At 33.2% G+C, this 13671-nt stretch overlaps 1 protein-coding gene across 2 annotated transcripts in view; it reads left to right on the forward strand.

The window, feature by feature from the left end:
• The window catches only part of COL22A1 (collagen type XXII alpha 1 chain), a 578696-nt gene that overhangs the window by 483912 nt on the left and 81113 nt on the right, over positions 1 to 13671 (forward strand). For both annotated transcript variants that reach the window (XM_074264749.1, XM_074264757.1), the window contains 3 exons: positions 4001 to 4048; positions 10147 to 10260; positions 12762 to 12815. In XM_074264749.1, coding sequence (XP_074120850.1) covers positions 4001 to 4048; positions 10147 to 10260; positions 12762 to 12815 — 216 coding nt within the window. The remainder of the gene's footprint in view (positions 1 to 4000; positions 4049 to 10146; positions 10261 to 12761; positions 12816 to 13671) is intronic.

Here is a 13671-nt window from a genome sequence, read left to right on the forward strand (position 1 = left end):
GTGCAGTGACTTAATCTCTATTTGTCTCAGTTTCTCCATTTGTAAAATAAGAGAAAATAATAGCATCTACCTCCCCCTCATAACAAATGAAATATTTGTTAAGTACTTAGCTCACATAATAAGCAATATATGAATTTTACTGAAATATGGAGATTATACCAGATTTTGTAAGGTCATTTTAATTAAGCACCAATTCTGTTGGGGCCTTTCAATGAGCAAAACTCAGCAGAGTGCATATTTTTTTGTGAACCATAGTTAATCTTGGAGAAACTTATTGTCAGAATATTAACAACCAGAGGATAAATTGTATTTAAAAGCTTTTTTTTTTTAAATTTGAACTCAAGAATGTTGTCTATTAATGTATAGAAATTATTGTGATCTGAAGAGAATGGCTATATCCCATGAAGTCATAGACATTTTAGAAATATTAAATATTAAAAAATGAAATATTTGAAAACATTAAGGATTTTAACATATCTTTCCTCATTCAAACTTTGGATGATTTGTTATATTTTTTTAAACAACTGCTACCACTCTTTGTCTAGAGTACTTAGTTCCTTTTATTTCAAGTTGTCCTCCCTATCATTGACCATTCTCATATGATTGTCCTTTACCTCATTAGTCCATCACAACAGGGATTTAACATTTTTAAAAAGAACTTATGCTTTTAAACTGAAATTAGATGCTAAGGAAGAAATCTCTGTTTTTATGAGCTTTACTATTTTCAATTTCCTAATTTATTTTGTTCTACTTTCTAAGTCTCTAAGAATGATTTCTTCATGATATATAGTGATTTTATTTTTTTAACATAATTATATGTTGTTGGACTAAAAGAGGAATATTTTGGCCAAGAGCAGGCATATCTGGCTGTGTCAGAGCCATGTAGTGTTTGATGTCAATAAAGACCAAAGTCCTGCAAAGCACATGTTAAGGAGAAAGCTAGTACAGAGAAGGAAACCTTCCCCTCAAAGATTAGCCTTGTGCTCTGACTGAAGGACTATATGAATGAATGAATGAATGAATGAATGAATGAATGAATGAATGAATGGACATATATTTAAATGTCCTTTGAAATAACCATTCCATATAGACTCTGGTTCCTCATCCACCCTGGTCCCCACCTCCTTCATTGAATAGGACAGCCCTTGTGGAAAATCATTACCAACATCAACACCAGTTACTAAACAATTGTTATCTTTCTTTCAAACTGGACCATTTCTTTCTCTTTGATTTAAATGAAACCCCACTTGCTTATTGTTGCTTGAAATATGTTTTTATTTTTATTATTTTTGCTAAGAACAGGCTTTTATTTTTAATAAGAGCTTTTTTATTTTCAAAATATATGCAAAAATAGTTTTCAACATTCTGTCTTTAAAAACATTGTGTTCAGGGGGCAGCTAGGTGGCACAGTGGAGAGAGCACCAGCACTGAATTCAGGAGGACCCGAGTTCAAATCTGGTCTCAGACACTTAACACTTCCTAGCTGTGTGACCCTGGGCAAGTCACTTAACCCCAGCCTCAGAAAAAAAAGAAAGAAAAAAAAAAAAAAAAAAACGTGTTTCAAATTTTTTCTCCCTTCTATCCACTTCTCCCAGACAGCAAGCAATCCAATATATATTAAACATGTACAATTCTTCCACACACTTTTCCACAATTATCATGCTGCATAAGAAAATCAGATCAAAAAAGAGAAAAAAATGAGAAAGAAAACAAAAATCAAGCACACAATAACCAAAAAGGTGAAAATACTGTATTGTGGTCCACACTCAATCCCTACAGACCTCCCTCTGGGGCAGATGGCTCTCTCCATCGCAAGCCTATTGAAAGTGGACTGAAACATCATTGTTGACAAGAACCATATCTATCACAAGTGATCATTACATAATCGTGTTGCTGAGTGCCTGTTCTCTTGGTTAAATCACTTCACTTAGCATCAGTTCATGTAAGTCTCTCCAGGCTTCTCTGAAATCATCTTGCTGATTGTTTCTTATAGACCAATAACATTCCATAGCATTCATATATCACAATTTACTCAGCCATTCTCCATCTGATGAGCATCCTCTCCGTTTCTAGGTCCTTGCCATTACAAAGAGGGCTGCCACAAACATTTTTGCACATGTGGGTCCTTATCCCCTTTTTATGATCTCTTTGGAATATATACCCATTAGAGGCACTGCCATATCAAAGAGTATGCAGTATGATAGTCTTTTGGGCATAAAAATAGACTTTTATTACTGACAGCAAAAGATGCATAGTACCAGCTTGCCTTTTACTGTGTATATTCCTTGCACTGGAAACAACTACACCAAAATTTTTTTATCATTTCTTCAGAAACTAAAACTATTGGAAAGGTAATATAGTTTTAGGATTGATTCATTCTTTTGCGAATAGTTTTTCATTTGTATTTCTCTATTCCTTGATATTTGTGTATCATGACATATATATTCATTAAGTGGTAGCATTATTTTTTCAATTTTTTTTCTTTTTTTATTTGATAATAAATTTTTATTTCCAAAATATATGCAAAAATGATTTACAACATTCACCCTTGCAAAACCTTGTGTTCCAAATTTTTCTCCTTCCCTTCCTTCACTGCCATTCCCATAGGAAGCAAGCAATCCAATATAAGTTAAACATGTGCAATTCTTCTATACAAATTAAAATGCCTTTAAACAAGAGAAAGCCATAGAAGAAGAGATACTTTGATGAGTTTGTGATGCCATCAGTCAGTACTAGTTATATAACTCCTCCATGCTTTGAATCTTTTCTGATATTAGCCCATATCTCTCTATAAATCCTCAGATATAGAGGATTTTATAGAGCACCTGAAAAATAAAAAGGCTTAAAATGAAAAGCCTTCTGGGAGAGATTACAGTACCTTCATATTTATCCTAAGGGTTATATGACTAATAGCAGTATGGTATGCTCAAAAGACCATAAGATTAAGATCACAGAATTTCAGATTTAGAAGAAATTTAGGTGATCATTTAGTCCAACTTACATTTGGAAGAAAAGCAAAAAAAATTATTTACAACATACCTTTTCAAATAATCATCAAGCATTTTCCAAGGTCATCCATTGAAGGGGAATATATCATCTCCCAAGGCAAACTCATTCTGCTACTATATATAGTTCTAATTATTAGAAAATCTTCCCTAACATCAAACTTAATTTTTCTCTTTTCTCTTAAATATACCAATTTAAGTCAACAACAACAAGTCTAATTTTTCATCCCCAAGAAAAATTTAAATACTCATTCCCTGACCCTCTTCATTTATCAATACCATCCTTCATCAAGTCTTCTCATACAACGGAATCTACAAATTCATGCCCACTTAATAAATTCCGAATTTTAGGGAAATTACTGAATATCTCTGAAACTCAGACCCTACTCTATGAAATGAGAACTTGACATCACCTATGAACTCACTCTCAGTTCTAGGCTCTATGAAAACAGGTCATTTTGATCTTTTATGAGAGAGTGACAATTAGGACAGCCTGTCTGTAGAGCACTGATCTTAGACTTGGGTCAAAGCCTGCCTCAGAAAGTTGCTAGCTACATAACCCTAGATAAGCAACTGTTTTCTCATCTATAAGATGGGACCAATACCTCCTCACAATAATCTCACAAACTTATTTTGAAGATGAAATAAGATGTAAAATACTTTGCAAACCTGAAAGCATGTAAAAATGTTAGTTCTTATTTTTAGGAGGTCATGATGGGGAAATGATAATAGTCTTATGAAAGTAGATAGAACAGATAGTTATATAGAGAAAAACTTGGGGATTAAGATCCTGCTGGCCTCCCCTTTTGCTCAGATTCGGCCTCGTCTATAATCATTCATTTTTAGCTTGGTAATTCATGTCTTTTGTGTTCTCTGACCAGTGTTTCCCATACTTTGTGCAGCCTTATATCTGCTCCCTTCCCCAGTTTTTTGATAAAAGCCTTTAGTTTCTTGTATCCTATTTTTATCCTAATTTTAGCTCTTCATTTTGGCAGGGTCCCTCTCCTCTTCTTTCTCCAGAGGATCTAAATCTCTTAGTAAAGGTAAGAGCCTTCTTTTATTTCCTCAGTTTAATTGATGAAAATTTAATAAATGTTTATGTTTATTATTTGTGTATGTAGAGCGCTATGATAAGTGCTAGTAAAGATAACATGTTTAGATGAGGCAGTTCCTGTCCTCATGGAGCTTATAGTCTTGAAAGGGATGTATTATTTTCATGTAGATAATGATAATATGAAGGAATAAATATATTGGGGACTGCAAAAATAAAGTATTGTGCAATTTCCATGGTAGAAAAAAGATTGTTATTAAGGCTTTTTTGGAAGTGGCATTTATGTTGAATTTCAAAGGATAAGTAGGAATTTAAGAGGCAGCAAAGGTGATAGGGAACAGTCTCAGTTTAAAGTACTGCTTCATTCGGCCACAGAGAAAAGTTCAGTTTGATTAGAGGATGGAAGACTACAGAAAAGAGAAGTTTGAAAAAGTGATGTGATTCCAGATTGTGGAAGGCCATTGATGTTAAAGAATTTTGAAATTGATTCAGTAGGATTTAGGGAGCCATGAACTGATTTTGAGCAGAAGAATGACATGAAGATCTAAACATAAAAATTAATATGATGTCAGTATGAAACATAGATTTCGGGGAGGAGAATACTGAGATAGGAAGATATAAAAGGAGTCTGTTGCATCAAGGAAATTAGCTTAAATGAGAATAGGAATAGGAATATTGCAAAGGAATTACAGAGGAAAGGTAAAAGGAAATATTGTAGAAATGTACTCCTTGATATGAATTATATCAAATGAGATTGTATTCATACACACATTACACATAATATTCATAAATATTATATGTATGCATCTATTACTTTGAATATACATACATACATTTGCAAACCTTAAAGGTTTATATAAATGCTAGCTGCTACAACTAATGTTGCAATCATTATTAAAGGTGGTTAATAGGATAAGTATAATACTCCAAATGGGATCTGATTGGTGGAGAATATAACTCTTATACCACTTTCTTTGCCCTTAGTAAGTAATTTTTATGTTTTGATCAATGTCATCCTTATTCTAAGACATGAGAATAATTCCACACTCTTAGTCTATGACCCCATGTGGATTGTTACATAACATACATTTATGACATATATAGATTTTCATGTTTTCACCTTACTCAAAATTTTCCTTGATTTGGGCAAACCATGTAATAAATGTACTTCTTACCATATGCTCTCCTGAAGGACCATTTCTTTTTTTTAATATTCTTTCATTTTTTCTAATATATTTAAAAATAATTTTAAGCATTCATTTTTGTAAAACTTATGTTCTAAATTTTTCTCTCTCCTTCCCTTACCTATCTTCTTGCTAAAACAGTAAGAAATCTGATAAATCTGCAATCTCTAAAGACCATTTCTGCTGATGTCCAAAAGAAAGCCTTTGGGTAACATTTGGAAATGCCTCATGAATACTAAAAAAAAAAAAACCCACATTCTAATTTTTAGTCTTCCTATACATCAGTCTCCTGATAGATAATTATCTATTTTGTGAGGAAATATGTCTCAGCACAAGCTTTACTCATTTTTATTGGCAAGTTTGAGTTTTTTCACCTTTTCATACATGGCAAGAAATCATTAAGAATTGATTCAATCTGTAATTTATTAGCTGTTTTTATTAGCACTAAACAGTTCTCATCATGTGGTCCATGTAAAGATGAAAGATTTAGAGTTAAAGAATCATGAAATTTTCAAATTAGAAGTGATTTTAGTTCCCATCCAGTTTATCCTATGTCTCCAAAGAGAAGTGGCCATTGAGCCTCTATTTGAAAATCTTAACATCTGGAAAACATACTCTACCACCAAAGCAACTGATTCCACTATTTGATACTTTTAATTTTTAGGAATTAAGGTGATAGTCTTTTTTTTTCTGTTCCTGAAATCAAGTATAAATTTTCTTCTTTCTTACTTCCACCCATTGTTCCTAGGACATTGTTTCTGAGGTCAGACAGAAAAAAGTGTGAAAAAGCCTTTTCCACTTGGCAGCTTTTCAAGTCCTTGAACACAGTCATGTTGCAACCCCTCAATTTTCTGTTTTCCATGATAAACATCCCCCAAATCCTTCAGCCCATTCCTAGATACCATAAATATGTTTCCTTCTGTTTAGAATTCTACTTGCTTTCCTGTGGATGTTCTCCATTTTATCGATATCCTTTCTACACTGTGGTGTCTTATATTGGTCTACCACTTAAGAAACACTATCAAGGAAGGAAATTATTCTCAAATGGTTTTTTCTTTTCAAAATATTTTGTTTTGTTAAATTTTCACAATGATATGCAAATAATCTCCCATTTTCCTTCCCCTTTTTGACTCTTAAAAGGAAATATATTTATTATACATATGAAGCCATGCAAAGTATATTTCCATGCAAACTACTATACAAAAGAAAACATACCAAAAAATCTAGAAAAGTCAAGTTTTTTTTTTTTAAAGAATGCTTCAATTTGTGCTTAGTTCACCAATTTTCTTTATGGAGATAGATAGCATTTTTCATCATGGATCCCTTAAATTGCATGCTTTTTTTCTTAATTAAATTAAGCCATCTTATGTGTTTTCTGACTATCTCCTTAATAATAATTTTTTAGATATCTGATAGTTTTTAAAATCAAACTCATTGCTCTATAATTTATAGGTTGCATTCTCTTGCCTTTAGGGGAAAGGGAGAATTAGCTGTAGTTGTATAAATAATGGACAGTTGCAAAAGATATTATACAAGTAGAAATATCAAAGTTTGTGGCAATGATGGAATAAATGGGAAAGGGAGAATGAAAATTTGAGAATATAGGTGTTGCTAACCTGGAGAATTGTAAGCATGGTAGTACCCTTAAAAGAAATAGAAACATTCTGAGGATAGATTTTTTTTTTTTAATGATGAACTCTGCTTTGTTCATGATGAGATTCAGATACCTATAAGTTATCTTTTTGAAATGTTCAATAATTGCATTTTCTAATATAATTGAAATTAGAATTCAGGAGAGAGACTGGGACTAAATTTATAGAACTGACGATCATTTTTATAGATGACTGAGTTAATAGGGAAAAATGTGTTGAGAAAGAAGCAAATTATCAAGACAAATCCTGGGGTTATGCACAGAGCTAGGAGGTATGATACTGATGATGATCTAGAAAAGGAGATTGAGAAAGAATGGTCAGAGCAGTAGGAGAACCAAGAGTGACTAGTGCATGGAAATTGAGAAGAAGTATTATAGTGAAGAGGATGGTTTGCATTGTCAAATGCTGCAAAAAGGTGAAGAAAGGAATGAGGACTAAGAAAAATTCATTAGATTAGCACCCAGGATATTGTTGGTAACATTGGAGAGAGAAAATTCAATTAAGTGAACTTAAAAAGGTTTAAAAGGGTTAAAAATGAATGAAAGGAGAGAAACAAATAGAAATGGTTTTTCTACAAGTTTGGCTATGAATGGAAGGAAAAATGGTAAAATTTGAGAGAATTGCAGGGTCTAAGGAAGCTTTAAAATGTTATTACAGATGGAGGAGATTTGAGTATGTTTTTAAACAGCAGAGAAGGAGCCAATAGATAGGGAGCTATTAAAGATTGGAAAGAAAGGATTATTGAAAGAGTAAATTTCTGGGGTAGACAGAAATTAATGGTGTATAAAGGGTGAATATAGAGGTAGAAAATGGGATGATGTCTAGAGTAATTTCAGATAAAAGGAAAAGAAAGAGAGGGAGCTTATGGTGATTCTCTTTATTTTCTTAGTAAAATATGAACCAATTTCCTTAATTGAGAAGGTGCAGTAAAAGGATCTCTGTAGAAATTTTGAGGAGAAAAGATATCTGGAACACTCTGTAGGATAATATAATAGTGAATCAATTAAAGAGGAGTAAAAGGATTATAAGTGAGGACCCAACTGAATTTTAATAACAGTAGATTCAGTCAAGCCAGTTACTTAAAAGTTATCTTCCACTTTTCTCAATAGCATCTAAATAGGAACAGAGGAAGAAGCTGGTGATAGAATAGTAGCAGAAGATTGAAAAAGAACAGTGTGAAGGTGATCTAGTTACTCCTAAGGTAGAGATTAGGAAGGCAGGAAAGTAAAATCTGAACAGAAGTGATGGCCGGAAGAAAAATGTACATGGAGGTAAAGGAATTAGAAATCATTACAAAGATGAAAAATAAGTATAAGAATGGTGGAGTACAGGAAAAGATGGTAAGTCTTGGTAAGTAACAGAGAGATACATGTATGTAAACATCCCTATGTGTAACAAGTGAAGGGAGAAATTGCTTATATTATATGAAAATATTAAGAAATTGGAAGATTTAAGAAAGAACATCAACATACATATTTGAAGAAAAAGAGAACGTTTTGAGGAGGAAAATCATATTGACATCCAGCTACAAATGGCACAGGGATAGAAAACGGCCACTATGGTCTTGATTGGATGTTAAATTGGAGTAAAACCAACCTGAAAGAAGTTGATGAGTGATGGGCAAGGGAGAGTCTGGAAGTGACATGAGTAGCAAGGAGCATTTCAATTCTCAATGTCTCAGGAAGTCTGCATGCAATTGCATCTAGTTGAAACTCAGAAAATAAAAGAATCATGAGAGTGGAAGGTTAAAAATAAATGGAAGTTTATTAAAAGCTAAAGAGGAATTCTGGAGGGTCCAATGGAAATGTCAAGAAGAATTGTAGATGGATATGGGGAGAATGTACAGTTCAGGAAAAAAGGGAGAAAAGAATGGGAAATTGGGATTGGGAAGGAAGGTAATTTGTACTTACGCAAATGATAATTAAGAAAGACAAATATTGTTGATAAATGAAAAGAGCAATTTCAGTTGAGTCTTAAGCTCAATTTGAGCTCAATGATATCTGAGTAGGAACAGAAGATGATGAAGGTAAAGAATCTAATTTGGGGGTTAGTAGAACATAAATGATGAAGAAGCAGAAGTTGGAAGAAGACAGGAAAGTGTAAAGTTGATCTGATTACCTATAAGGTTGAGACTAGTAAGGCAGGAAAGTGAAAGCTGAACAGGAGTGATAGTCAGAAGAAGTACTGGGAGATAAAAGAATTGGAAGTCATTATCAAGGCGAAAAATAGGTATAAAAATGATGGAGTATAGGAAAAGATACCATTATTCCTAATTCTGCTTTCTTCAGTTAAAAAGAATATATCTATTCTCTTTTCTTATGTATACTTAAAGGCAGTTAATACATAATTCAAGGGTAAAAGAAATTGTAGATGATGTTGCATGTACACACAAGAAACTTACAATTTAATTGGTACAGATAGTGAATGTATATGCCAGGGTCTTACTTTCTCTATTGGCAAGCTCTAATACAAATTCTCAACCAATCTTGGTCAAGTGAATAGCATGGACTGCCTGGCATAAAAGACTTCCCTGGAGTCACACAGGGGACCAAAAACACATCAAGGAAAGCCATCCAGAAACAACAGTCTACCACAACCACAAGACTTCCTCATGACCTTATGTAGTCCTCTGGCCTTTCTTCCTTTCTAGATAATCAGTTCTACTATGACAATATAATCAGTCTTTGATTAATACCCACCCAAAATATCTTCCTTTTCATAATAGTACTAAGCATATGTGTATATTTATAAATACATGTGTTTGTTGTTTTATTTTTTAACAAATCTCACAATTTATTTTTTTCCACTATTCAAGAGTTACAATTTGTCAACAATTTATTGTCATAGAAACTCATCTGTAGATATGAAGAGGCTTAATATAATACACCTAATATGTATGAGAGTCAAGTTGTGGATTCAGGTTTTCTTAACTTCTTGAGGAAGTACAAAATTAGAAATTAATCAATATCATTCCTTTCTCAATCAGTTGCAAAGGATGGAAGTGTGAAGAGACATACCTCAACAAAGTTTGCACTACAGTTTTAAGGAGGAAATGTGTTTTTTAATTGTTTATGATATTTATTTTTATTTTAGAGCGCTACTAAATTATAAGCACCATGAGAGGACTTTTTTTTAAATTATCCTTGTATTTTAGCCAGTATTCAGGACAGGGCCTTACAAAGTAGAATAGACATGAATAAATAGTCGTGGACCAAATAAGTTTTAACAATGATTGTGATGTCTCTTCTTTTTAGGATGTTTGCAATGACTGTCCACCTGGTCCTCCAGGACTTCCTGGGCTTCCAGGATTGAAGGGAGATAAGGGCCTTCAAGGAAAACCAGGAAGAGATGGTGCAGACGGGAAAAAGGTAAAAAAAAAAATTAAAAAAAAAAATATATATATATACATGTGGAAAATAATGGGGCAAAAATAGAGGTAAGAATGCAATAGAGGTTGCAATTCAGTCAAAAGTTTTCAACATTCCCCTCCAAACAACTATAAAATAATTTGACAAATCAAATTTTGCAGTAATATAGCCAACAAAAGTTCAGAGTGAGACATTTTCCCAATCCAAGACAATTTGGGAGGCAAGCAGGAGAAGTCTGTAACTTCAGAGTCAGAACCAGCATGGAGTATATATGGTGAAAACACCATTAGTGGGCTTGAAAAGTGGCTGCATAAGCAGCACCCATAGCAGCTTCAGGAGCTCTCAACCCAGGTGATAAGGGGATTGAATGACTGGTCAGAAAGAGATTCTAAAAGACCAGGAGCCACATCATAGGACCAGGCACTATTTGTCATCCTCATTGCCCATACACAATTCTGGGTCACCATTTCCATGTTAGAGGAGAGTATTGGCACTTGTGGCTCTGGGAGAGCAGGGGACCTGATCACAATTCAAGGTCAGGGAAGAGCACTATGCTTGTGGCTGCACTGGAGCCAGAGCCTTTCCTGGGAAAATATCAGAGCACCTATCAGAAAAATAATAATGACATATCTCCTGAGGTAACACTACCTTGGAAGCACTGAAAACTTACAGACCTCCACAATTAGTTCTGAAACAACAATATGAAAAATCCTGAAGTTTGGATAACTCTTCCTCATCTCCAACCCTAAGGGAACAGAATCCTACTTTAACATAAATAAGCTAGAAAAATGGACAAACAAACAAGAATGTGACCACAAAAGTCTTCTGTGGTATGGAAAGAATCGCTGAGACTCTTAACTATCCCATGATTGAAAGAATTGGGGATGTTTAGTTAAGTGGGATGTGATTGTCACTGTTATAAGAAAGATAAGTCAGATTAATTTTGCTTCTTAGTCCCAGAAATCAGAACTTCAAGAAGCAGACGGAAGTTTTAGAGAGGCAGATTTAAGCTTGATGCAAGGAAACTTATGTCCAACCTCTATTAGCAGAATCCAAAGTAGAATGAAAGAGCTGCCTTTGACCATAGTGGCTTGTCTCTCACTGGAGCACCTCTGAAAACTAGATGCACATGAACTAGGGATAATGTAAAGGGTTGGGGTGGAACTAAATGGCTTGAAAGTCCCTTTCTGCTCTTGAGATTCTGTGATTTTATAAAACTTCATTTTATTAGAATCTAGAACATAATGTATTAAAAAGCATAAATATCCTAAAATCTTTTTAATGTTTTATTTTTTCAAAAACATATAAACATAATTTCAACATTCTTTTAAAAATTTAAAAATTTTATTTAATTTAAATTTATTTAATTTAAAATTTTTATATTCCAAATTCTTTCCTTCCTTCCCACCCTTTACCCCTCATAGTTGAAAGCAAGCAATTTGATATAGTTTATAAATGGGCACTTATGCAACATATTTCCATATTCATCATGTTGTGAAAGAAAAATTAAAAAAAAACATGAAAAAAAGTGAAAAATTGTATGCTTTAATCTGTATTCAGACTTCAGCAGTTCTTTCTCTGGAGGTAGATATAATAAGTCCTTTGGAATTTCATTGGATTATGTATTACTGAGAACAACTAAGGTATTTGAGTTTGATTCACTTACCCTATTGCTGTTACTGTGTTCAATGTTCTTCTGGTTCTGCTCACTTCACTTTGCATCAGTTCATTAAGTCAATTCCAGGATTTTTTGAAAGCACCTGCTCATCATTTCTTATAGCATAATAATATTTCAAAACAGTCATCTATTACAACCTGTTCATCCATTGTCCCAGTTGAAGAGCATCCCCTGAATTTCCAATTCTTTGCCATCATAAAAAGAACTGCTATAAATATTTTACATATATAGACATATATGTATACAGAGAGACAGACAAACATAGAGAGACAGAGATAGAAACAGAGAGAGAGAGGGATAGAGATACATCCTTTTTCTTTTTTTTAATGTCTTGGAATACAGAGCTAAGTAATAATTAATGAGCCAAAAATGCACAGACTTTTAGCTTTTTGGAAATAATTCCAAATTATATCCCACAAAGATTGAGTCACTTCATAATTCTACCAACAACTCATTAATATCTGTTTCCCACATCCTTTCTAGCCTTTGTCATTTTCCTTTTCTGTCGTATAAACCAATCTGATAGATGTGAGGTAGTATGGAAAGGAACTAGCTATAGGGGTCATGTACTATGAATTCCATTCAAGACCAGAATCATCCTTATAATTTTCTATTCGAGTGGTTATCCAACATCTGTTCAAGTGCTGCCATCTGACTACATGTATGTACTCTCAATTGTCACATTCTAACTTTTTTTTCCTGTCTTCTTGTAGTTCCAGGAATTCAGATAGATGTTCAGTAAATACTACTATATAGTGATGATTAGTCAGTGATACTGGGCCCATTCATTCATTTTTGTCTATTTGCTTTTCCTACATCACAGGGAGATGCTGGACTCAAAGGCCTCCCAGGATCTCCTGGATTAACGGGACCAAAGGTTAGTCTTATTCAATAAATATTACTCAATTTAGTTAATTTTAGTTTATGGAGAAGAAAAACATAATTGTTCAAATTACATGTGTGTTTGTAATAGTAGCTAGCACCTGCTGAGTTTTCTTCACAATAATACTCAACAGTATTAATAATAGTATTATTATCTCCATTTTACAGGTAAGGAAACTAAGTCTTATAGCAAAGAACTGTTAGAGTCATAACCAAGATTTAAATCCACAAATCAATATCAGCTCCATTCCTACAATAAAGTGGGAGCACTGAAAACAATTTTTATAATCTTGAATTTATACTCTGATCATGGCAGAACATGTTCAGACTTTCTTATCTTGGTTTTGAACACCATGCCTCTCAGTACAGCCAAGATCACATTGGTTTTATTTTTGTGTTTTAATTTTCCCTGAAATCTAAAATCTCATTAATTTCCTTCCTTTTTTCCTTTCCCCTGTATTTATTCAATCATCTATTTGTTTGTTTAATTCATTTGGGAAGATAATCAAGAAAGTCAAATGAATATCCAAAATATATGAGCAGTTTTTATATATTTTTCTTTCTGCAGTCATTAGCAATTAGAAGGTTGGACTAAGTAAAAGTTTTTTTATTATTATTTTTTTTGTTTTTTTTCTTTGAGTGCAGTAATTGAAACTGATCATCTCACTGAGATTCCTATTCTTGGTTACTATTCCATTCTCCTGTGTTGAAACAAAAAATTTATACAAATAAGGAGTTTTTCTCCTATGTTTCAATTGTTTCTATATCAGCCTGTCTTCAGGTAAAGACTGATATGTTGGGGATCCTCTTCCATCTTTGTCCATTTAAAATTCTATTTCTGGGTCACCTTG

This window comes from Sminthopsis crassicaudata, chromosome 1 (genome assembly GCF_048593235.1).
Source record: "Sminthopsis crassicaudata isolate SCR6 chromosome 1, ASM4859323v1, whole genome shotgun sequence".
Classification (NCBI taxonomy): Eukaryota; Metazoa; Chordata; class Mammalia; order Dasyuromorphia; family Dasyuridae; genus Sminthopsis; species Sminthopsis crassicaudata.